The 26,361-nt window shown below is 35.1% G+C and overlaps 2 protein-coding genes and 1 pseudogene across 3 annotated transcripts; 2 read left to right on the forward strand and 1 right to left on the reverse strand.

Moving 5' to 3' along the window:
* Positions 1-2,774: 2,774 nt before the first annotated feature.
* Positions 2,775-10,786, forward strand: LOC143549681 (uncharacterized; annotated as a pseudogene). Its single transcript, XR_013138173.1, has 19 exons — positions 2,775-3,690; positions 3,779-3,988; positions 4,079-4,140; positions 4,244-4,715; positions 4,788-4,988; positions 5,076-5,327; positions 5,401-5,642; positions 5,885-6,042; positions 6,823-7,266; positions 7,348-7,511; positions 7,687-7,903; positions 7,985-8,188; positions 8,290-8,409; positions 8,518-8,760; positions 8,823-9,033; positions 9,110-9,315; positions 9,402-9,553; positions 9,644-9,908; positions 10,433-10,786. The product of XR_013138173.1 is annotated as an uncharacterized LOC143549681 (transcript).
* A 1,787-nt stretch (positions 10,787-12,573) lies between these two features.
* LOC143549673 (uncharacterized) lies at positions 12,574-14,187 on the forward strand. Its single transcript, XM_077040530.1, has one exon. The coding sequence runs from the start codon at positions 12,607-12,609 to the stop codon at positions 14,185-14,187; it is 1,581 nt and encodes a 526-aa protein (XP_076896645.1). The 5' UTR covers positions 12,574-12,606.
* Positions 14,188-17,778: 3,591 nt separating this feature from the next.
* Positions 17,779-22,177, reverse strand: LOC143549682 (transcription elongation factor TFIIS-like). The gene is made up of 2 exons (XM_077040536.1): positions 21,994-22,177; positions 17,779-18,886 (listed from the first exon to the last, which is right to left on the reverse strand). The coding sequence occupies exons 1-2, from the start codon at positions 22,150-22,152 to the stop codon at positions 17,954-17,956; spliced, it is 1,092 nt and encodes a 363-aa protein (XP_076896651.1). The 5' UTR covers positions 22,153-22,177; the 3' UTR covers positions 17,779-17,953.
* Between the last annotated feature and the right edge of the window lie 4,184 nt (positions 22,178-26,361).

Consider the following 26,361-nt stretch of genomic DNA (forward strand, 5'->3'; position numbering starts at 1 on the left):
TTAACAAACTTTAAACCCAAAACAACCAAACGGCCCGTTTTTTAACAAACTTTAAACCCGAAACAACAAAACGAACCGGTTTTTAGCTAAAAATACAAGCCTAAATAACCGAAAACGACCCGTTTTCTTAGCTAAAAAACAACCCAAAACAACCCAAACGGCCCGTTTTTTAGCTAAAATATAACCCGAAACAACCAAACGGGACGTTTTTTAACAAACTTTAAACCCGAAACGGGCCGTTTTTTAACAAACTTTAAACCCGAAACAATCAAACGGCCCGTTTTTTTAACAAACTTTAAACCCGAAACAACCAAAACGAACCGGTTTTTAGCTAAAAATACAACCCGAAACGACCCGTGTTTAGCTAAAAACAACCCGAAACAACCTAAACGGCCCGTTTTTTAGCTAAAACATAACCCGAAACAACCAAAACGACCCGTTTTTTAGATAAAATATAACCCGAAACAACCAAAAACCGGTTCGTTTTGGTGATTTCGGGTTAACTTTAAACCTGAAACAACCAAAACGAACCGTTTTTTAGCAAAAATATAATCCGAAACAACCTAAAACGGCCCGTTTTTTAGCTAAAATATAACCCGAAACAACCTAAAACGGACAGTTTTTAGCTAAAATATAACCCGAAACAACCAAAACGAACCGTTTTTAGCAAACTTTTAACCCGAAACAACCAAAACGAAACGTTTTTTTAGCAAATAAATAACCTGAAACAACCCAAAACGGCCCGTTTTTCAACTAAAATATAACCCGAAACAACCCAAAACGAACCGTTTTTTAGCTAAAATATAACCCGTAACAACCCAAAACGGTTCTTTTTGGTGGTTTCGGGTTTAAATTTTGCTAAAAATCGGTTCGTTTTGGTGGTTTCGGATTTGAATTTTGCTCAAACTCGGTTCGTTTTGGTGGTTTCGGGTTCGTTTGGATGATATATATGACGATGATATATATAATTATGATGATAAACAAACATCACACATTAATGTTAAAAAGGTATATATAATTCATATTGTATATTTATAACAAATGTTGGCTTACTTCAAATGGTTAGTTTTGTTGGTTGTTAAAGGGGGTTCGAACCCCACTCCACACGAAATATTATAGAATTATTAGTTTTAAATTAATTATAGGCTCAGGGGTAAATTGGCATTTTCAACATTTTATGGTCAGTCAAAAAACGGTCAACATGACGGAATGACACAGATTGCCCCGCCCAAATATGGCAGACGTCCATAATACGTAAATTAGTGATTGTGGTGATCAAAAGAGATATTTACCACTTAAAATTCTAAATAGAGTAATTATGAAATATTAATAATAATATCCATTCCAAACCAAAACAACGACGACGACGGGCTTATTATAGTAAAACCAGAGCACAGTAATAATATCCATCACCGCCTCTCCGGCAATACGCCGTCGTATCGTACGATTATTATTATAAGTAAGTATACTAATACTAATACAAAGCAGCCTACGATGCATTCATTTATCATTCATTCTATTTTCCGTCTTCTAATTAAACTGCACCATTTTTTATTATTATATGTTTACTGTTAATATCTTCTTATTGTCATTCAAGTTTCTTAATTATTGCATTAAAGATGTTGTAATCTGTCTAATTCATATACTATCAATTATGCATTTAAATTTATTATTACTGTATTGAAAATAAAAAAAATAAAAATAAAAAGTTTTAGATATTTATTTGTTTATCAATCATAGAAGCTAGGTTTAAAATAATAATAATAATAATAATAATAATAATAATAATAATAATAATAATAATAATAATAATAATAATTGGAAGTTATGATACTATGTGTGATTGTGTGGAGTGAATTCAATTATTAATATCAAGATCTGATTTTAAATGCTTGCATTTCGACTGGCTTGATTAATTTTTTTTCCCTAATTGTGAATTAGGGGTAAATTTAGCCCTAATATTATATACTTGTTACTTATTATTGTAGACTATAGTTTGTTTAACTTAGATTTGTTTATTGAATTTACTTTTTAAAGGTTAAAATATTTACTTTTGGATGGAGCAATCGTAGGAGCTAGGTTTAAATAAAAAGATAATAGTAAGTTGAATTCTATAGAGAAATTGGAGTCCGAGAGATAGTTTAATGATCTTATGAATTTATGAGTGCAAATGTGTGATTGTGTTGACTGTTGAGTGAATCAATATATGAAGAATTGATTTTTTATAAGTGTTTGCACTAGATTTGCTTGCTTAATTGTTTCCCCCTAATTGTGAATTAAGGATAATAAACTTGTTACTTATTATTGTAGTTTGTTTAACTCAGATTTGAAGTTGATAACTGGACTTTAAGAGAATATTTTTATAGCAAGTTAAACTAAAATACACTTGGAGTTTGAGTTTCTTCCTTAAAAAGTTCAGATTTTTCTCAACAAGAATGCATTTTGCAAGTAATCATAGGAAGCTAGGTTCTCAACCAGTTATGCGTTTAAATAGTACTGTATTTTGTTTTTTGATTAAATAAGTCAAAATTTAGATATATATTTTTGGATGGAGCAATCACCAGGAATTAATAAGTTATGATCAAATCAATCGAGAAATATATGACAATACATCATTTTATTAGTGCAAATGTTAGATTGTGTGGACTGAGTCAATAACTCTGTATATTAAGATTTGATTTTAAATGTTTGCAGGACTGCATTGCTTAATTTTTCCCCCTAATTTGGATATCAAACTTGTTACTTATTAGTGTAGTTTGCTTAACTCAGATTTGAAGTTGATAAATGGACTTTTAGAGAATACTTCTATAGCAAGTTCAAATAAAACACACTTGGAGTTTGAGTTTTTTCCTTAGAAAGTTCAGAATTTTCACAAATCAGAAGCCATTTTGCAAGTAACGTGTGATCTGTAATGGGTAGAAAAAAACAGATTCGGCCTCGTAGGGCAGGAGGCGATGTGAGAATTTCTAAAGAGGATTCGTGCGACCCAAGCACCTCCGAAGCTTTAGAAACTCGTGATGAAATACCATTTTACATTGAAGTTGAAAGGAATGATTTGGGATCGGAAGATTGTTATGACATTGCAGAAGTGGTTTTAATAAATTTAAATGTATGTGAAGAGTTTCATGTTAATAACTGGTATGATGAGAAGTATAACTTTAGGTTTAAGTTAAGGAATGTGAATGATTCAATCACCCGAAACCGATTGAAACAGAAAGTAGGTCATTGGCCCACCATACCTGCTACTGATATTTATCTTGAATTCACTAAGCGAGAACCATTGGATGTAGATGCACATATGGTAGTGACTGGTAACTTTGATGGGCCTAGTGAAGGTGTTTCAGGGCTTGTTCACTTGGTCAATATGCAGTATTTGACTTTAAGGCCTCTTACAGGGTTGACTTTTTCTGGGAGTTTGTCGTCTATTAAGTTAAGAGTAGGGTTACAGAAGTGTACTTTTGAGGCTTGTGATTCACTAATTGATGATGGAAGAATATCATCATGGAAAAAAAGTTTGATGAATGTTATTGGTTAGTTACGCCCTGAAGTAACGACCTCTGAGGCTAGATACGGATATAAGATGCCTGCTGACATGGCAGTTGGACTAGAACCAGATGAAGAATCTGTTGCTAGTAGCAAACGAGCTAGGTTTGATGTTTCTGGTTTTTATGAAGCAGTAAAACCATCAAAGTGAGTGATACTGTAGATACTAGATAACTTTGATTTATATATTTATTTCACATAGTTATTTATTTCTGATTTGTTATTATAATTGCAGGGATAACCCGATGCTAACTGATGACATGCCTGATTTGCTTCCTGAACTTAGACCATATCAAAGGCGTGCAACTTTCTGGATGGTTCAACGAGAGAAAGGTGCATCGGGGCACCTGTCAGAAAGTCAACCTGGTCAACAATCTGTTTCACCTCTATGCACACCAGTGGATTTAGTAGATTCATGCTCTAAAATATATTACAATTCATTCAGGTAATTGAGTCATATTCTTTATTTTTAATGTATATCACTAAAAGTTTATCCACAGAAATTGTTTTCATCATTTTTATATTCTTTTTGCAGAGGTACCGTTTCAATGAATCCTGAGAATTCTTCATCTTATGTTGCTGGTGGTATTCTCGCAGGTCAGTTCTACTTTATGTCACTTGCTTGTAACATGCTTAAGGTTTCTTTTTATTTATTAATCTTGTATGTTTTGTTGATGCTTTGTATTTATGTCAACAACAGATGAGATGGGTTTGGGGAAAACTGTTGAACTTCTCGCGTGTATATTTTCTCATAGAAAACCGGACTCTAAAGGTGATGATATAGAGGAGGATAATGTTGATCAGAAACCTAAGATCAAAAGAATGAAACGAGACCGCGTTGAGTGTGTGTGTGGGGCTGTAAGTGAAAGCTCCAAATATAGAGGCTTGTGGGTACAATGTGATGTCTGTGACGCGTGGCAACATGCTGACTGTGTAGGTTATCAAAGTAACAAAACAAATTCAGACATAGATGAGGATTCAGACCTGGACGACGGTGATAAACGAAAAAGGAAAAGTTACATAGGCTCTAAGGTAGTCATCTGTGATGAAACTCATATTTGCCCACTTTGCTCAGAGCTGATCCAAGCAGCCGATTCCCCTGTTGCTAGTGGTGCAACCCTTGTAGTATGCCCTGCACCTATATTGCCTCAGTGGCATGCTGAAATTACTCGGTACACTCGCTTTTGTATTTTCTTTTTTGGTAACAATGTAACTTAGTTTTATTATGTTCCTTTGCTTTGCAGTCATACAAGACCGGGTTCATTGAAAGTCATTGTTTATGAAGGCGTTAAAACCACTACGTTTACTAGTAAACCCGTTCCAAAAATTGGTGAACTGATTACTGCTGACATCGTCTTAACAACATATGATGTGCTTAAAGAAGACTTATCTCATGATAATGATAGACACGAAGGGGATCGCCGTCTTATGAGATACCAAAAAAAGTATTCTAAATTTCTAATAACTGTTGTGTTACTTTCTTACTTGTTCATTTGATACCTTAATAAACGCAAACATATTATTTTGATTAGGTACCCGGTGGTTCCAACTCTTTTGACTAGAATATTTTGGTGGAGGCTTTGTTTGGATGAGGCCCAAATGGTGGAGGGTAAAACAACTGCAACAGAAATGGCCATGCGGTTACATGCTACGTATCGTTGGTGTATTACAGGCACCCCAATACAAAGAGAGGTAGATGACTTGTATGGACTTTTAAGGTTTCTCAAAGCAAGTCCATATGATGCTCGTAAGTTGTGGGTTGATGTTATTAAGGATCCTTATGAGGTAATAACTACTAAGTTACGCTATAATTAATATGCTTAACCTGTTTATTTATTAACCTAAATTTTTATTAGCAGGGGGGGATGCAGGGGCTATTGAATTTACACATAATTTATTCAAGAAAATAATGTGGCGGTCCTCAAAAGCACATGTTGCTGATGAGTTGCTACTGCCTCCACAAGAAGAACGTCTATCTTGGCTTTCTCTTACAGCAATTGAAGAACACTTTTATCAGAGGCAACATGAGACTTGTTTGACTTATGCTAGGGAAGTTATTCACAATTTCAAAAGTAATGTTTCTGAAGAACAAACTGCAGGTTATTGGCAAATTCCATGCGATTTTATAATAGCAAATTGCATAAAAAGGTAACTAACTTTGGTCCAATTTTAGTTTCAGGTAACCATCTTTTGTTTCCTTAGAGAAATGATTAAAATATCCGTTTTTTCTCGGAATAAAAAAAGTCAGTTGCCTGAAATATAAATTGTACAAAGTTGGATACTTTGCGCCTTTTATACTTTGGTAAAGATTGGTAACAATCTTCTGTACTTCATTTTACAGGCATTGGTTCATCTGACTCTGTTCTTACCCATGTGGAGGCTGCAAAGCTTCTAAACTCCCTCTTGAAGTTAAGGCAGGCTTGCTGTCATCCACAAGTAGGAAGTTCAGGCTTAAGATCTCTGCAGCAGACTCCCATGACGATGGATGAAATACTAATGGTTGGTTTTTTTTTCTTTCCTTTTTTTGGGTGCAAAATGGGCAGGTTGGGCTGGTTGTATAGTGAGTGAAAACTTGTTTGGGTTAAAACAGTTACTTTTTAGAATTGTAGTATGAGTTGAATGTTGAAATGGGCCAGGTTGGGTTGACCCGAGACGTTCTTTTGTCCATTTATTTTTTTTAAATATGGATTTAATTACTTGGATGGTCCCTGTGGTATGTCCAGATTGCAAGTTTGGTCCTTAGGTTTGAAAAATTAGACGTATGGTTCCAACTATTTCAAAAGTGTAACACGTGTGGTACTTGAAATGGATGTGTGTTTGTTTTAACAGTTGTGCTTCCCCAATAAGGGTATTTTTGTCATTTCAGAATTCAGATGCGCTTAACTGGAAAAACTAACGCACATCCATTTCAAGGTCCATCCGTGTTACACTTTTGAAATATTTGGGACCATGCATGTAAGTTTTCAAACTTAAGGACCAAACTTGCAATATGGACATACCATAGGGACCATCTGAGTAATTAACTCAAACTTGTGATTAACAGTTGGTGTCCAACATGATTGAAAAAATTACATAATTTTAATAATAATCTAGTTCTTTGAATAAAATGATTTATGAAGTCTTTTTGCATAAGTATTACAATTTGGTGTACTTTACACATCAAAATTACCACGTCCTGTTGTTTTTTCCCTTTTTTAAAAAAATTCTTTCCTAGACGCACATGAAATGAGTACGTATGTATGCTCATTTTTTTGTTGTTTATGTTTCTCTTTTTTGTAGGTTCTTGTCGGTAAGACTAAGGTAGAAGGTGAGGAAGCCCTAAGGAAGATAGTTGTTGCATTGAATGGACTTGCAGGGATAGCTATAATAAAACAAGATTTTTCTCAAGCTATATCGTTATATAAAGAAGCTATGGAATTAGCACAAGAACATTCAGAAGATTTCAGAGTTGACCCTTTGTTAAACATTCACATACATTATAATCTTTCTGAGATACTCCCTTTGACCAGTGAAAGTCCACAGCATACTAAATGTTCTGGTCCCGAAAGCTGCAAGATGTGTGATTGGAAAACTCATGACCAACATAATATTTCAAATGGTTCCAAATCTATCAGTTTTCAATCTTTGCAGATGACATGCAACAATTTAAAACAGAAATTCTTGTCAGTGTTCAATTCAAGATTGTATGTTGCTCAGCAGGAATTCAGGAAATCACATGAGCTGGTATGGTAGTCTCAGTAAACCATTATTACCTGCATTAAAACTATACATTTAGAGTTTACATAATAAATCTTTTTTTTTCAGGTTCGCAATGCTCTTAATGATAAAAGAAACAAACATACTGCTTGGTGGGCTGAATGCCTGCATATTGTTGAGCAAAGCAAGGATTCAACTGATTTTATCAGAAAGATAGGAGACGCTGTCTCGGGGACTCTTAACACTTCTAGAACATCAAAGCTTGCAGACTGGTATGTAGTAGTTTCTGCTATTTTTATCTTATACATTTGTGCGCTTATATTCTGTTTTCTGCCATTATTTCTTAATCTTTTGCATGTGTTTTTCTTTTAAGCAATGACACTCAAGTAGTCAAGCTAGACTAAAAGTCAGTACATATTTATCCCTTTTTTTCATTTCTTAATTCAGCTTTAGGAGCGTAACTGCTCTCAAGTATTATATCCACACTGGTTTGGATTCACTGGAAGATTCTAGAAGGACATTGCTGGATAGACTTCTGGAGCTTGACGAGACAATGGAAAATCCAAGACAAGAGGATGTAGAACGAGTGAGATACTGTCCAAACTGTCAAGTTAATGGAGACGGCCTTACATGTGTACACTGCGAAATAGACGAGTTATTTCAGGTTTCTATTAGAATCAAAATCATATTTTCTGAAACAGGAATCATATTATGTTTGTAACATAATTTCATTGCTTATTTACAGGCTTATGAGGCCCGACTGTTTCGACTTAACAAAGGAAAGGATGGAGGGGTGATTACATCTGCTGAGGAGGCTGTAGATTTACAGAAAAAGAAGTCTGCTTTAAATCGGTTTTATTGGACTTTGTCACAGTCCGATAAGGCCTCACAATCATCAAATCAGCACTATGCAGATAATGGGAGAAAACGGGGTATTGGGGATAAAGCTGTGGTGAGTATTGCTAGATTATCATATTGCATATTACTTCCTGAAATTGGATTACATTCATCGTTAATATGTTAATACACCAATGATTAATGTATCAACAGGTTGTTTCTAAATCTCCTTCGGATCTGGAAGTTATTCTTGGGATTATAAAGAGTTATTCAAAGGCTCAGTTAGATAAAGAAGCCATGTCAGCAGCCAAAAAACATCTATTTCTTCTAGAGGTATTTGACCCATTATCTCTCCTTTAGTTTAATACTTTGTTTTATAGTTGTGTAGCATAAATTGGGATTTTCAAGTATCATATTTATTTAAATTGTTGTATTTTTAAGGGAATGCGTAAGGAGTATGCTCAAGCAAGATCCTTAGCAATTGCTCAAGCTCAGGTTCTTAATGCTCATGATGAATTAAATATGGCAACCTCACGGTTGCGGTTGAGAGAAAACGAAGATGATAAATCCATCGATGCTTTAAGTCTTGAAGAGTTAGAAACCGCAAGTGTCGAAAATTCTAGTGAAAAGTTTGTTGCTTTATCTTTATTATCACGTATAAAAGGGCAACTCCGGTATTTAAAGGTATTAATATCATATTATCATATACTTAATACCAATTTTGATGTTCTTGTTCTGTTTTCTAGGGTTTGGTACAGTCAAAACAAAATTCTAATTCAGAAGGTGAATGCAAATCACCGCATGCTCAAGTTATGACAAACTCTGATGCTAATTCTAATAAAAAGGTAGAAAATGAAAAATCAGTTCAATTAGAGGACGACCCGTGTCCGGTTTGTCAGGAAAGTCTAAGCAATCAGAAGATGGTCTTTCGATGTGGTCATAGCACCTGCTGTAAATGTAAGTTCCTTGTTACTTTGTCATCAGTCTTGCATTACTTAATGCTTATATTTGATTCTTTTTCTGCAAATGAAAGGTTTTCTTGGGATGACGGAGAGGTGGATTTATCGCAACGGGACGAGTCATGATATATGGGTGATGTGTCCCACATGTAGACAACACACAGAATACTGAAATGTTGCTTATGTTGTTGATACACTTGATGAAACATCCGATGCTTCTGTTTTTAGTTTTGAAAGCTCAGAAGCTTTCGTGACCGTCAAAGGTTCATATAGCACAAAGGTATGAACCTATTAGATTCTTTAAATAAAATGATGGACCTTTATTTAAGATTTTATTTGTTCGATGAGAATTTGGTAATTTTGAAGGTTGTAGCAGTCACAAGGAGAATACTGTGTATCGGGTCAACAAATCCAAAAGCCAAAATTCTTGTTTACTCTAGCTGGAATGATGTTCTTGATGTGCTTGAACATGCTTTCACGGCTAATGATATTAGTTTCATTAGGATGAAAGGAGGGAGGTAATGTTCACTTTTATATATTATTCAAATATCCACATTATATTAGGATTTACAATTAAAGTTAAAATATGTTGAAACGGTGAATTTCAGGAAATCACATGTTGCTATCAGTCGATTTAAAGTTGAGAAAGTTGAAGTAAACGATCACGTGGATAAGAAAAGTAAGCAAACAAAAACAAATTCGGTTCAGGTGTTGCTGCTTTTGGTTCAACATGGGGCCTATGGGCTTAATCTTTTGGAAGCGCAACATGTTATTCTTGTAGAACCGTTACTTAACCCTGCAGCTGAAGCACAAGCAATTGGCAGGGTTCATCGCATTGGTCAGACCAACAAAACACTAGTTCACCGTTTCATAGTATGCTTCCTTTTAACTATCAGATGTCTTATATTCTCTCTCCCTCCCTCTCTCTCTCTCTATATATATATATGTGTGTGTGTGTGTGTGTGGAGGAACATTCAGTACAAACCAGTTTTAAGTAGAAAAGTGTGAGACAATAGGCATAGACACACTTGCCTTGTTTTTATCAATCTTAGCGAGTTTTAAAATATAAGAAGATGGCTGAAATGCAATCTTTTTATCTCTCTCCTGAAATTAAAAAAAAAATGAACAAATTCCGTCTATCTATAGAACCTACACATGTACAAGTAATGTGTAAATGTTTTAAAAATTAAAAAGGATAAACATATGAACATATTATTTATAATGTTTTTATATGTAGTATATGTTGCATTTGTTTGTCAGTAGTAAAATTTTTCTAAAAAAAGTGAATCATTGATTAAAGTTAAAACGATTTAGGTTTGTTCTTTTTGTTTCAACAATAACTTCGCATGTGTTTGCAAATATGGAGCATATTGTGATGCTTATTGTTTGTGTGACAGGTGAAAGATACGGCTGAAGAAAGCTTATATAAACTTAACAAAAGTCGGGTTGGTGGTTCGTTTATAAGTGGAAACAAAAAGAATCAAGATCAACCCGTGTTTACTCTCAAAGACTTGGAGTCTCTCTTCAAAGTTACTCCATCCACAGCAGAACAACACAAGAAGGAAGAATCAAATTCAGATTTAATGCACCTGCCGCCAGCTGCAGCCGCTGGTATTGCCGCCGAGAGGAGGCTGACGGAGCAAACAAGGTGACACCAACCGGTTAAAGTGTAATTAAATAGGACGCTAGCTAGCAAATTGTTTCGCATAACATGTATCCACCATTGTTTTGTTCTTGAAAGAAACCGAGTGATAAGTACAGGACATTTTGAATCCGTTACTGATAGAATCGTATCTAGTTTCTAGTCTAAATGTCGTTTGTCTATTTTAGGAGGGGTTCAAGTGCAACTTATATCTCTATAAATAGATATTAATAGCTAATAGGGAGATTAGGTTATGTTTATGTTGAATATGGCATTGCCATGGCTCCTGTTTATGCAGTGAGATAGGGCTAGGCCCGAGACTTGTAACCTTTACGTTTTCGTTAATACAATCGTTCTTCTTTTATCCCTACTATCTTCTCTAAATTCAATCTACATAAACAGGAGAACAATTGTATTAACGAAAACGTAAAGGTTACAAGTCCCGGGCCTAGCCCTATCTCACTGCATAAACAGGAGCCATGGTAATGCCATATTCAACATAAACATAACCTAATCTCCCTATTAGCTATTAATACCTATTTATAGAAATATAAGTTGCACTTGACCCCCTCCTAAAATAGACAAACGACATTTAGACTAGAAACTAGATACGATTCCTATCAGTTACATCTTCGTTGTGACGGCCACGGCTTTGTTATGGTTCAAAGTCAAACGTTGTCACCAAATCAAAACTAGTTGTGTGTTTTGTTTGAAAGAAGATTGTAACATCTTAGGTAAATCATACATTTTTGTAATATCATTAACGTTTTAAGGTCACACTGGTTGTGCTAAAGAGAGTTAAGCGTGACGCGATAAGAGCAATTTATAAGAGGTCGGATGTTACAAAGATATATACTCCTATAAAGCGAATGGTCATCGAAAGCTTTTGATTGATATAAGTTTTCTGTACATTAAATAATAAGCTTGGTAAACTTAATCTAAACCGGTTAGAACCCGAACCAGTTAGAAGCATTGGAAACTAGAAACTGATGTAACCAGTTAGTGTCGGTTTTACTTGAATCGGTTCCAAACCGGTTTTGCAAATTTTAAATAAAATATAGGTTGAATTTTCTTTTATATCTTTTAATTTATAGTTACTGTATAAATCAAATTAGTGTTTTGAAGTATTTATATTTTGATATAAACTTTATCTTATCAAACTAAACCATATATATTACATAAACATATCATATAAAATATAGATAAAACTAGTATTTTACTCGACTCGTTATGCCGGGTGGGTTGGTGAAACTCAGACTGTGATAAAACTCAAACATTGAGCCAGTAAGTTGACACGAATTCAGTCGGTTTCGGTGGCGTGCGTTATTGTACCGGAATTAAAAACCAAATATAAAACAAAAATTATAAAAAAATAGGGTTGACCAATGTGGTGGCGTCGGTTGGTAAAACTCGAACGTTTGTAAAACTCAACTGTTGTGGATCCGGGTGTTGAGGCGTTGAGTGTACATGAATTCGGTCGGATTTCGTCACGTTCGTTATGGTACCTAAACTAAAAAATAAAAATAAAAAAAATTGATGTTCGACATGTTTCCGTCACGTTTGTTTCGGTTACTAAATTAAAAAACAAAAACAAAATTTAGAGACCAGTTCGATGCCGCCAGGTTGCTCAATATTTAGTTTTACTACACCAAACTTCTTATTTGTTATATAATAATAAAATTAATAAACAATCCAACAACTAATTAGTATAAACACTATGTAAAACTGAGAACACATGCCAAGGTTTCAAGAAAGATAATAAAATAATAATCTTGAAACTGAAGCTGAAACTGAAACTGAAACTGAAACTGAAACTGAAACTGAAACTAAGTTGTTTGTCTGATGAAGCCCACCAAGTGTTTGATGAAATGCCTGAACCAAACACCTAAACCCACCAACCTTAATGAAGCACTCCAAGTGTTTGATGAAATGCTTCACAGACAACCACCACCTTCAATCATCCAATTCAATAAACTTATTACTACACTAGTAAAAACAAAGCATTATCACACTGCACTTACACTTTACAAACAAATAAACATTCCAACTGATCTTTATGCAATGAACATATGTATAAACTGTCATTGCCAGCTGAATCAAGTAGCTTATGGTTTCGCCTTACTAGCCACCGTTTTTAAACGCGGGCATCGGCCTGATGCAGCCACGTACGCCACTCTCGTACACGGCCTTGTGGTAAACGATCGAGTTTTCGAAGCGGTCGAGTTGTTTAAGAAACTGGTTAAAGAAAAAAGTTTTAAGCCTAATGAGGTTATGTATGGGAGTGTTATTAACGGGCTGTGTAAAGTCGGTCAGACGAGTAAAGCCGTTGAAGTTCTCGGGTTCATGGAAGCGGGCCCGTGTAAACCGCGTGTCATGCAGTACAATGCAGTCATAGATAGTTTATGCAAATACAAAATGGTTGATCACGCGTTAGACATATTTGGGAATATGAGTGAAAAAGGTGTCGTTGCAGATGTCGTTACTTATAACTCGTTAATTCACGGGTTGTGTAGCTTTGGTCGAGAAACCGAGGCTGTGAAGCTTTTGGTGGATATGGAGGAGAAAGGGATTTTGCCCGGTGTACGTACGTTTACGATCTTGATGGATTCGTTTTGTAAAGACGGATATGTGGAATATGCAGAGTTGACTCTGCGAAAAATGGTGGAAAGAGGTCTGGAACCGGATGTAGTCGCTTACACTGCGTTGGTTGACGGATATTGTTTACGTGGTGAAGTGAATAAAGCGAAGAAAGTCGTTGATCGCATGGTGGCGAGAGGTCTTACGCCTAATATTATTACTTATAGCAGCTTGATAAACGGATACTGCAAAAAGAAGCGAGTTAATGAAGCTAGACGTGTTTTTGTCGAGATCCAAGACAAGGGTTTGGTTCCGAATGTTGTTACTTACAATACTTTGTTACAAGGTTTGTTTCAGTCGGGAAACGTTAAGGCTGCTGATGAAGTCTTTAGTGAGATGCAAGCGAAGGGGTTGACTCAGGATGTATGCACTTATCGTATATTGTTTTATGGAATGTGCAGTAACGGTCAGTGTTCTGATGCGTTGGATCGTTTTCGTTCGATGGGTGGTTTTGAAACAATGAGAGATGTTGGTTTGTATACTATTTTGATAAATGGTTGTAATAAGGATGGGAAGCATGAGTTGGCAATGGATTTGTTTGATGAATTGTGTTTAAACGGATTGGAACCGGATGTTAGGACGTATACGGTGATGATAAGTGTGTGTTGTCGACAAGGGTTGTTTGGTAAAGCGAAAGAGTTGGTTAGAAAGATGGAGGCAAATGGTTGTTTACCGAATGGTGTGACGTACAATGTTATCGTTCAAGAGTTTTTGAAGCAAAATGAGCTTCGAGAAGCGAAGGTTTTCGTCGAGGAGATGATTGACCGAGGTTTCGCTCCTGACGCGAATACTTTTTCGTTGTTGTTACGTTTAACTCCGAGTTTAAGTCAAGATTCTCCATTGCAAACTATGCTTAAGAAGCTAGTAAAGTAGTAAGCAACAAGATATATGAAACCTTGATCTCGGGTTTTATAATAGTTTTCGAATTAAACATAATTTTGCGATATTGTTGGAAAATATGTCCGTGGACGAACCAAACAAAGCTTTCTTCATGTTCGTTTGTTTAGCATTCAACATGTTCACGAACGCAAACGAACATGTTCTATTTAAGAAAAAAGAGCAACATACTTAATCCAAAACATTGACCTAATCATCTTAATTAAATTTAAAGTTAAGCACTTGAGATAATAATCATCATAAGCATAATCATATCCCCAGTCGAAGGTTTTATAATGTCAGTGAGCAAAAGTTAGATTTGTTGTAAGTTCAAGCAAAATTTTTTAAAACAAATCTTTAACGAAACAAATTTAACATAATTAATAAAATTATAAATTTAGATGTTAGGTTGGTTATTACAAATAAAATATTATAAAATTATGAAACAAACCTTTAACTAACGAACATATGCAAACGAACGTAAACGAACATAAATGAACGCATTACCGAAAGTTCACGAACACAAATGAAATTAACGTGCTAATTGTGAGATTCGAGTAGAGTAACTATGTAATTACATCATAGTGTAATTACATAATTACTCTACGATATAATTACATAATTATTATATTTGTATATATAATTACTCTACTTGTTTCTCACAATTAGCATGTTAATTTTATTTGTATTTGATCCAAACCCTATATTTGTATATATACGATTACAACTTTCTTAGGCTTTGCAAGTTATACATTACACCTTTGAAGGTGTTTTCTTTTTTCCTTTGTTTAGACCTCATATGCGTTACAAGTGAATTAGCATGAGGTACAAGCTAGAGCAACATGTTTCTTTTTTAATATACAATTTCATTAAAGAGCCTAGAGCATCATTTAAGTATCATAACGGTTATACTTTTCCGTCTAAATTTTGTTATTTCACATTTTAACACGGGCAACATGCAAGTTAACACGCCTGACGTGTGTGCACAGTTTAACGTTTTCACGTTTGTTTTTCTATACGGTTTAATATCTCCGCAGCAATGCACAATTAACGTACCCGACGTGTGTGCACTCGTTTTCACATTTGGTTTTTATACGGTTTAAATCTCTGCAACAATAAGCTATTAACGCACCCAGAACCCGACATGTGTGCACGGTTTAAAGTTTTCACATGTGTTTTTTTTAAATGTAAATACTAGATAAATTATAATTGCTAGTGTCGAAACACAAATTATAAATAAAATTAATAATTATATATATTTGCAAAAATCGTTTTATTTATTTATTTGTTTATTTTTATATTAGTGTAGATGAGTATGTATGTATATGGCGGCCGGTTGTTTTCAATTTGGATTCGACAAATCATATGGCTATTCAAAACGTGTCAAAAACCACTTCATTCTACATGTCTCTAGACAACCACTATTTGCCACGTGGCACTACACCCATATTGTCTGTCCCATTATATAAACCCAACCGCCAATAACAAATTAATTAAACTACCATATTAATATTACCCTTTTGTTCTACATCTCATTTCATACATAATAATAATGTCTCATAATGTTTTATGCCATCCCCAAACACAAATGATCTCAACCATCCCTCAACAAAAAAAGATTAGTATTAGTCACCGCACTTGTCAGAGCTTGAGCTGCATAAGTTCAAGCTCTGGCAACAATGCGGTTAGTTGCCCGAGTTTCAGCCGTTTCAAGTTGAAACTTGGGCAACAGAAGGTGAGTGTGAAATGTGGTAGTGGAGATGGGTTAATGAGACCGGAGTTGAAACCGCGAAAAGATATGAAGAAAGAAGATTGTGATGAGATGGAATTGGATATAATAGATAATATTGATGATGTGAAGGAAAAGGTGGAGTTAATGGAGATGGAGGCAATTATGGGGAAAGATGATGGAAGAGATGCAATGGATTATAAAAGAAGAGCTGGGATTTTTTATAAGAGCTCACAAGTGTTTCAAGCAAATAAGGAACAGCCTCATCATTGTACTTAAAACATATGAAGGACTTGGTGATATTTATGTTCCAAAGACAGTTGTAGCATATAATAATATGATTGTGTACATGTGTGGTATGTGTTGGTGTATATTCTAGCAACTCCACATCTCATGCTGGTAAATATATGTGCAAGTTAACAATAGCATCCATGGTTTGTTTATCATTGTGATTTAGCAGCAAGAATACGAGTTTATTATCTAGCTATCTATCATGGTTTTACTAATATCTTGTTTTATTATAAATTTATACTCTTGTAATTTGATTTTTAACTTTTTAAATAATTGATTGAAGGATTATTATCTCTTTCTACATCTTTCTAGTTAAAAGGGTGTTTAGACATCGTTGGTGATTATTAATATTAATAAAAACCAAGTTATAGAAATAGTATGTAAATCATGATGTAGGCCATGAGGCTATCAACAGAATTGATAAATAATTGGACAAGCAAACTTCTAGAAAAGGAAGGGTATATTACTTTTTGAGCTTTATTAAAGATAAAAGACCATAAAAAAAGGGATGTAAAATCAAATATTAATATAAATAAAAATTAGTAAGTAATGACAGAAGAAAGAAATATGCATATGCTAAAACAAAACAAGCTTACATGAAGATCTTACATAGCTACAAATTACAGCTGAAAAATATCCAATGCATTAGTGCATATATTAAAGGCGTAATAATTAATAATTATAAAAAGGTTAAATGATATAATGACAAATCTTAAGAATGCTAAGTTCTAAATAGATAGAAATAGAAAAGAAGATCAAATTACATAGTAATGAATTTAAATTTTATTTAAGAACCAAAATATTATAAAAAAATATTAATTTGTTAACACACGAAATGAGGCCGGGAGAAAATAGGGCCAGACGGAAACACCCTCCCCCGGGTTAAATCTCATGGTTTTTGAGGATCGCAAGGCTGTTTGTCCCGGATGCATTTGTGTGATTTGGAAAGAAATGGGGAAAATGTAGGATGACACCGTAATGTTTGAGGAAAAATGAGAAAGAACGTAAAAAACTGATCTGCCATGCAAGATAAAATGAAAAGGCATTGGTTATTCATACACCATTTTTGGATATTCACACACCCTCTTAACACACATATTATCTTTATATACACCATATAAAGGGTGTATGAATAACACATCACAATAAAAAAAACAAGTTAAATCCCTCACGAATTCCAGGGATTGCAATCCGGGTGTGTTTGTGTGAAGTAGACCCCTTTTGGAAAGAAAAAGTAATAGGGAAATAGGGAAAAAGTGAAATGACACCCCGTGATGCTTGGGGAAAATGGGATGACACCGTGATGTTTTTGGGGAAAATGGGAATAACCGGGAAAACATGAAAAAACTGATGTGTTGGGAAATGAGAATAACTGGGAAAACATGAAAAAAACTGATGTGGCATGCAGGATAAAATGCGAAAAATGAGATGACCCCCCATGCTCTTAAGAAGTATCTCCAGATTAAAAAACATTTAGACCCCAAAAGTATGGTTAGCCAGCATGCATATTAACATAACAAACATGAGAATGTGTACAAAGTTATCACAAATAAAAAAGGTACGAGAATATAAATAACTAAATGTCTCAAATAAAACAGTTATCACAGCAGCAACACCTATAACTCACTACATTTGACAGAAAAAAAAAATCATAATGCAACTATAATAGTTCGAAAGTTTACATCACCTGAGAAACAGGCTGCCTCAGAACACATCTAATCCGAGATTCATTCAACTTATTACTCAACAGAACTTCCAATGATTGTCACAGTTCACACACGTTACAAACGTCGTCATGGGTTCATCCGCACTCCTCGTCTGCAACTGATAATACGTGCACTTCCTTTTCCCACACCGACCGCACTTAAACTGATCAGTTGTAGCCTTTGGAGGCCCGCCTCGTTCACAGTCAAACAAAGCCTTCTCCTTAATCTTCACATTCTCCATTTGTCTTTCGGTACTCGCCATCTCTTCAGGTGTCAACTCCAGAATCCGTTCAGGCTTCACATGCCCCAGCAACACTTTCCTTCTAAAATCCGGGTTTTTCGGATCCTTGATATTAAACATTATTGATCTGTACTTAAACTTTTGTGCACCGTTGGATCGCCCCCACTTTTCAAACATTGCAGACTCCACCGACACAGCAACTCTGTACGGGTCAGACGCCTCTGCTTCATCCTTTAATTCATCATCAACCTCCTCAGAAACCTTGCATAACGCCTCTGAAAGAAGCTCACGAATCTTGTCTCTTACGGGATCTTTACAATAAACAAGGGATGTCAGTTTTGGTGGGCCCACGCTGTTTACCGCGGGTTTGCTAACTTTAATGTCTTCTCGCTTTTCGACTTTGACAACTTTAGCAACTTTAATGTCTTCTCGCTTTTCGACTTTGACAACATTAGCAACTTTAATGTCTTCACGCTTTTCGACTTTGACAATATTAACCTTTTTGTCTGAAGATGAAGATGCGGTGCTATGAACATTTTTCTCAACCTTGATTGAGTTTACTCTCTGCACTTGGGATTTTGAAGATTCTTTGGGATCCGAGCTCCAATTTTTCTTATTCTTTAATGTTTCTTTGACTATTACGTTTTTCCAGATTTCAACTAGCTCGGTAGCTAAAGACTGGATCTTCTTTCTAGGGTGTTTTGTCAGTTGACGAAGCCGCTTCCCCACCTGAAATTATTGGCATTTGTGTAACTTTTCAGATTAAATAAAAGTACACGAGTGTCTAAATCAGATGACGGGAAAACAACCAAAATATTAATCTTTCATGTCATTTGTGAGTGATTGTATCAATACATTATAGAATATAGAACACTGAAACAAGTCATTCTTGAACATAACTTTATCAAAATTTCACTTCCATAAGCTCACACTATCTGATAACGCAGACTAGCAACATATATTGAAACCTAAATAAACAAAAACAAGCATCAACTAGGATAGCAGAAAAAAGAGTTGAAGTGAATCAAGCAACATGATAACTAAGCTTCTCACTTTTAATGATACGAACCCGTCTTAAGCTGAAGGGTCCAAGGGAGATAACTGGTTGAGGACACCGAACGGTCTATGTAACCACAACATTTACTACCACAATATTTTATATGTTTGTGTTCTAGTTGTTGGGATATCAATGTTTATGTTTATCAAAATCTGGGTTTTATACCTTTTTTCAGAGATCTAATCCTTCTCGAATTGGATTAATCTATCAATATCATCTTTTATTTTCCGGAATCTATCAATTAACCTTATTCCCTTTGAGAATAAACACAACATCTGATAAGAACCTAATTGAAAGGGTCAATGGAATAGCTACAAAGACGGGATTCCAAATTGATCCTCTCAATCAAATGCACAATTATCTGCTAGCTTAACTTAAGCAATTATCTCTAGGTCTAATTTCAGCAAAAATTTCAAAGGCTAAAATAAAGGGGAAGCTTCCAGCAATACACAAGAATAAATAGGCCTATAGCCATCTCTCTTTCCTTGTCGAGTATTTTGATTATCGTGTTCTAGTATTTGGAGATCTGCCTATCTCAAATCAGGACATCTATCCTTTGTTTTTTCCTATTTCAATTGATCTAATTATCCAGTTTCTATCAACATCATTTAAATATGAAGCTCATCAACTAAGTTAAAGTTTATAATATGCACTTACTTGGAGACAAGGCCACAACCAAGCATGCATCTAAACTGTAATCCTAAATATTCCTTCAGAAACATTTTACAATTTGTACAAGAACCATATGATAGTTGAAGAAACATTTAATAGAAGGAAAAGAAAAGAACACCTCATACAAAAAGACTAAATATTAATAATATACTTTTTCTGTCTGCCATTTAGTCACCACGGTGTAGAAATCCAGTTTCATATTAAAGTGACCGCCAGCGAGCAAATAAAGGGAAAATAACAAAAAACTGTTAAAAAGAATTTCAAGAACATAAATCAGAATATGATCAATCTTATTCAACAACAGACAACAAGCCATGATTCCTGCTTGCAATTTGAGTCCCCTAAACTTAATATATAGAGAATACATGTATGTGCTTATATGTGATAACGGTAGCAAACACATACTTCAAATATAAGGCCAAAGCTGTGTATCATTCAGTACTCGGAAGTCAATACGGCATCCAATAAACCAAACACAGCGTATAAATAAGTACTTCCCTGATCATCATAGGCAAAAGAAAACAGCAAAATCCAAATTATGTGACTAATACCAACAATAGTCTACTGTCTTCTTCCGTCAACTATAAAACTGAAACCTGATCAACTTAAATCTTTCTTTCTACTAAAGTTTTACTTCTCTTTGTTGCAATTGCATACCAGCCTTGGCATTTCACAGAATTACAGATCCAAAGCCTCTCCATGTCTTGATATTTGGCAATTTTAACAATTCCAAAAAGTTAATTATTACATATAAATAGGATTCCAAATATCAAAAACCCTAGGTTGCGTACCGTGTAATCACAATTCATCACCAGTTTTACAAAACAATCACACATGTTCAAATCCATAACATAAGTTTGCTATTAACAATACAAAATCCAAAAGAAGTATCATGTGTTATTTTTCAAATACGTCGACCTATTATATACCAAACTTTGCACAATTTTATACATTTTCAAACAGGCTTTGACCGACTACCGATTAGTTGGTCCGATTAGGTGAAATCGAATCAGTAGCAAACCGATAAACGATTAACCAGTGACTAATCGCGATTTTTACAACACTATTGAAGCCTAAAATTAAACAAAGACAGGCATCTGATAATACAGATGACCTGTTTTCTTACTGAAACCTAATATATTCTCAATTCTCACATTTTAACTCTTTATATCTCCTATATTTTCACTTCTCTTTCACAAAATTACAAATCCAAACCTTCTCTGCGCCTTACTATTTTCTACTTTCACACATGTGCAGATCCATAACATAAGTTTGCAATTAACAATACAAGTTCCAAAGTAAAGTATTAATAATTCAGAAAAGAAAATTGTTGTTGGTTAGGTGTTAGCGAAACATTCGCTTGTCCGATAAAATCTTAACGAACATACAAGAACAAAACCTTGCTCGGTTCGGTTCATTTACAGCCCTAATTTATATTAATAGAACACTAAACAAGTCACTCTGAAACATGAGTTACAGGCTTACAGCATCTAATGATGCAGATTAGCTATGCAGTCGATATTGCCGATATATTGGTGATATATCGGTCATCGGTCCCTTGATAAAATATCTGTCAAAATATCTGTACCGATACTATAGGCGATATTTGAGTGATATATCACCGATATTTCCGATATCAATGTTTTAAATCTTAATAATCAGTTTTTAGTGTTCAATGTCGGTGTTTTTTGTAGTCTTAAATCAGTTCCTACTTGCTACGATTGTTAGCGTTTAGCAAGTTGCAAAAGGTTAATTTGTTAATGGTAAGTGTTAAATTGCAATTTATGTGAATTTGACATGATATACCAACGTGATAACTGATATCTCAAATATCGGTCCTCAATATCGGTCCTTGACAGATATCCAATATATTATTCTGCATAACAGCTTAGCAGTATTTCTTACTAAAACCTAATCAATATAACACTCTTAAGCCTTAACAATTTTTTAAAATGACAAACCCTAGCTTTCGCAACACGTAACCACAATTCATCCCCAAACTCACAACACAATGACACATATCCAGATCCATAACACATAACTTCACAATTAACCGTACGGTGTCCAAATCATAATAATAATAATAATATTATTATTATTATAATACCTGAGTGTTAACGAGAAGTTGATAGTTAACCGGAAACTTCTTCAGCGCTTTTAAGGCGTCGATACAGCGATCTTCCTCCGGCGAGTAATCTCCGTCAACGGCGGCGGCGTCGGCGGCTTTCTTTGCCGCCTCGAACAGATCCTTCAGCTCTGACTCCATGGTGTAGAGACCGGTTGAAATAATAATAATAATAATAATAATAATATGTGAAATATGTGAAATGGAAATAGAGAGAGAGAGAGTGTGTGATAACCGTGCGGTGAGAGTTTTGATGATAGGGTTAATTAATCCTGGCCGTTAATTTATAAAAATAGAAAGTGATCGTGTGGTGGATGATCAACAGTTGAAGATAAAGTGCTGTTGTCTGGCTTTTGACTTTTGACGTGGAATTATTATTTTTTATTTTTTTTTTACCAAAGATGTGTGAATACTTTTTATGATGGAAAGGAAATGAGTATGAGAAGTTAGGAAAGATTAAATTGATGTTTTTTCTTAATAAATTATTCTCTCAAAAATTGGCCGATTACTAAAGATAAAAAACCAAATTACAATATTACCCACTAATATTTTCATCTTCTTCATTACTTCATTATGGATGAGGCGCAAAATTGTAAAAGTGTAATTTTTCTTTTCTTTCCATCCAACTTAAGAACATAGTTATCCTTTTCTTTCAACTAGTTTCCTTTCAACTCAATAACACACGTAATTAAAACAAATTTCCTACACTTTCTAATCTTTCCCTCTCATTTTCTTTTCTTTACTTGGTTTAAAAACTCAAGAACAAGGTATTTGAGCATAGAAATAGCCCCTGGACCCAAATAAGCCCAATTAAAAGAATTAAACCCAAATAGCCTATGAATAAGTAACCTAACGTCAACGGAGTTAGATTTTATTAAAGGTGCACAAATCGGATTTTTATAATGTCTGGTTGTGGGTATGAAACTGGGTTTCAGTATGATCGGGTATTAGAAAATCGGTTATTGGCAATACTCGGCTGGGTTCAGGTCTGGTCTTCCATGTATTGGCTCTAAAAACTATACCCTATGCATCGGGTTCAGACGGACATAGAATTGGGTATTCTAAAACCCGGTATTTTAATACCCTATTTTCGGGTATTAAAACCCTATTTTCAGGCTTTTTATTGGATATGTTTTGAAAATATAGATTAAGTTTTTAAGATGCCGCACTTTTTGGGGGTATTTTCCAGGTAATTTCGGGTATATATCAAGTATTTCGAAAACCCGGTTCCGGTTTTCAGGTATTACCATGTACAAATCGGGTCCAGTTCCAGGTATGAGTTTTAATACTGAAATTCATACTCTATCCTTATCATACGGGTATGGTCAAGTACAGGTTCAGATAGTAAAAACCTGTGTATATTGAAAAACTCAGTTCTGAGTTTAGATTTTTTTTGTACGCCTCTAATAAGCGGAGTTATTTAATTATCTAATTAAGAAAACATAACTAGCTGGCAATGAAGGTAGAAATGAAAAGCAAGTTACATACTAAGGGTGTGTTTGGAATTCCTTATTTAATTGAAAAGGGACTTCTTGTTAAAAGTCCTTATTAACTTATGAATTTTTTAAAAGTAGTTTTTAAAAAAATGTTTGGATTAGCTTATGTGTTGGAGAAAACCAAAATGACTAAAAAGAACACTCTATTTTAAATGAAGTGTAATGGGTTTTGAGGGTTAAAAGGGTGTAATAGATAAATCAAACTCATTAAGTTAATAAGTTACATATTCCTAACTTTTCAAAACCCCTCTCTTTTGCCTTGTCTAAAAGTTAAAACCCATAAAGCCTTATGGTTTGCCAAACACCTTATACACCTTATTAACTTTTCAAAAAGTTTATAAGTTATAAGTTGATGAAAATAAGAAATCCCAAACACCCCCTAATATCAAAGTTACACCTCAAACTCCAATCAACCTCCTCAAATCTAACTCTATTTTTAACCATAAAAATGAATTCCTCATAAATAATGGGACTATAGGTCATTGAAACTTGTAATGTAATGGGAGTATACTTCAGGGAGCATTACTAGTGGTGTTGAGGTTGTAAAACGATTTCATTGAAACACCATACCCTTTTCCAATAATCACAAGTGAAGTGGTTTCCATAGGCTAGCTTACGCAAACAACTCCTCAACACACCCACTCATATCTTTTTCACTTTCTTTTAAGATTTTTATCTTTTTTTTTTTGTATTTAAATAATATAAATAAATAGAATAGCGGAGAATTGAGTGTAACATAGGTTGAATGGCGGAGTTGAAGGGTGGAGGAAAAGCTGAGGTGACGCTGATGTGGTGAATGGTCCAGAGTGGTGAAGAGTGGAGTAAACGCATAGCCTAAGGGTGTCAAAAGTTATGATAAATAGAAAGTTTCAGTCTTCGTTGATATACATTTCATGTTCGTGTTTTTAGGTCAGATTTGATAATTTCCAATCAACCTCCGGGAATTGTCTCTTAGACCACAAAAATGAGTTTGCCATAATTTCTTCCAAGTGTTTGTCCGGATCACTTTTAATGTTATTAAACACCTAAAACATCCAAAGCGAAATCAAAATGATGTTGAGTCACAACTTCTTATATATTTTCCTTCACCGAGCTTCCCACGACCAATAGAATCCGCACCATGGATTCGCAAGGTTCCACACCTAAACCAGAAGAGGGCTAGAGATCAACAAATACATAAAAACACTATGAATCAATATCTTTTTTGTATGATGTTAAGTTTGTATAATTGGATGTGTTTATCAGATCCAATTCCATTATGAAAAATAATCATATGCAACTTGGACTTAATTGGTAATAATAATAACATGTCACCAGCACTCACTAGTTCGATTGCTACTTGCTAGCTAGCATTTCGGATCCATCAACGCATTAAAGTAATATTGGATCCAACCTTTGATCCATATATAAACCACTCATCATAAGTAACTTACGACTAGCATTTATTTTTAATTTTTTGTTGTACGTTTCATAGAAAAATTATATTCACTAAGATATTTTATTTTGATTTCACAGTCGTGATCGGATAATATGTTATAGACTAATTTAATTACTTATCATTAAAGATGATAAGAAAGATAAAGATAAATGAGATATGTCAAAAGAACTAAAACGTCCTTGATAGTTACGCATGTACATAATGAATAGTTGAATACAGTTGAACGTCGTTATATTTGACGATAGGCTATTATATATTATTACTTTTGAAATTAAGAGCACTTGATGTTAATTAGAAAATTAATTTTGATGGAGATTGAGATATTGCACTTTAATTGCGTAGAAACCAAGTTTGGTCTACAAATGCATGCTGAAGAGGTAGGTCCCAGCAGAGCCCAGTTGGACCCGCAAGACTCACCTTGAAGAGGGACGTCTGCGCAGAAACCAACTGGATCCGCAGGACCCACCATGCTCAGAGACGTGACGTCCTTACGCGCAGTACGCAAGCTGTTCCCGTAGGAAATGCCTCCCAATGGTGAAGGACTCCGCCTGTTCCCGCAGCTTCGGATACAAGCCATCAGGGAAGGCCACCCGCGCAGCAAGGCTACACGCACAAGGCACTTAGCTCACAATCACTCAGTGTCACCTGAAGGAATGAGCAAAGCCGGGAACAATCCCGCACAAGGGCGGGAGGGGGAATACTCCCGCCCAAATAAGCCAGTCCGTACGATACGGGAAGATCTTCTGTACTGTACCTGACGAGGTATGGGCAAAAGATCTGACTAAAGATACGACAGCTTATTGACAACAGTATGGCGAGCAGCATGCTCCTGTACTGTATGTCACTATTAGCCGCTGCCTACTCACCAACTACTGCCATACCACGTGCATAGCCGGCAGTTGGTGGAAAAGGAATAGTACACAGCAGGCCTGGTCACTATCAGCCGCTGCCTACCCACCAACTACCAGCAGGGCACGTGCGTAGGCCACTGTTGGTTGAACAGGAATACTATTGCAGCCGGCCACACCTCCTTGGAAACCTACCTTCGGCTATAAATACCACAAATGGTATGACCATATCATCTTATCTTAACATATTATCATCATATTATACCTGATATCTGCTCTAGCAATCTCTTAATATACATTTATATTTAAAGAGCAATCTAGTCTGATTCTCACGCCGGAGGGTGGTCACAAGGAGGAACCCCCCCCCCCCCTTCTCAGTGACAAGCTCACGGTGTCTGTTTTGCAGGTTATCAGAAGAACCATCTTTACCGGGTCTAACCCCTCGTGGGAAACATCTATCTAACCCCCAGGTTACTCGTAATCTGCCCGGGGTCCGGTTAGTGTTTCTTCATTGGCGCCATCCGTGCATAAAGCTAGAACTTCATTTTTCTCCAGTTTTTTCAAACTT

Source organism: Bidens hawaiensis, unplaced genomic scaffold (genome assembly GCF_021521415.1).
Source record: "Bidens hawaiensis isolate Kalapana, Puna unplaced genomic scaffold, B.hawaiensis_p1.1 tig00015748_1, whole genome shotgun sequence".
NCBI lineage: Eukaryota > Viridiplantae > Streptophyta > Magnoliopsida > Asterales > Asteraceae > Bidens > Bidens hawaiensis.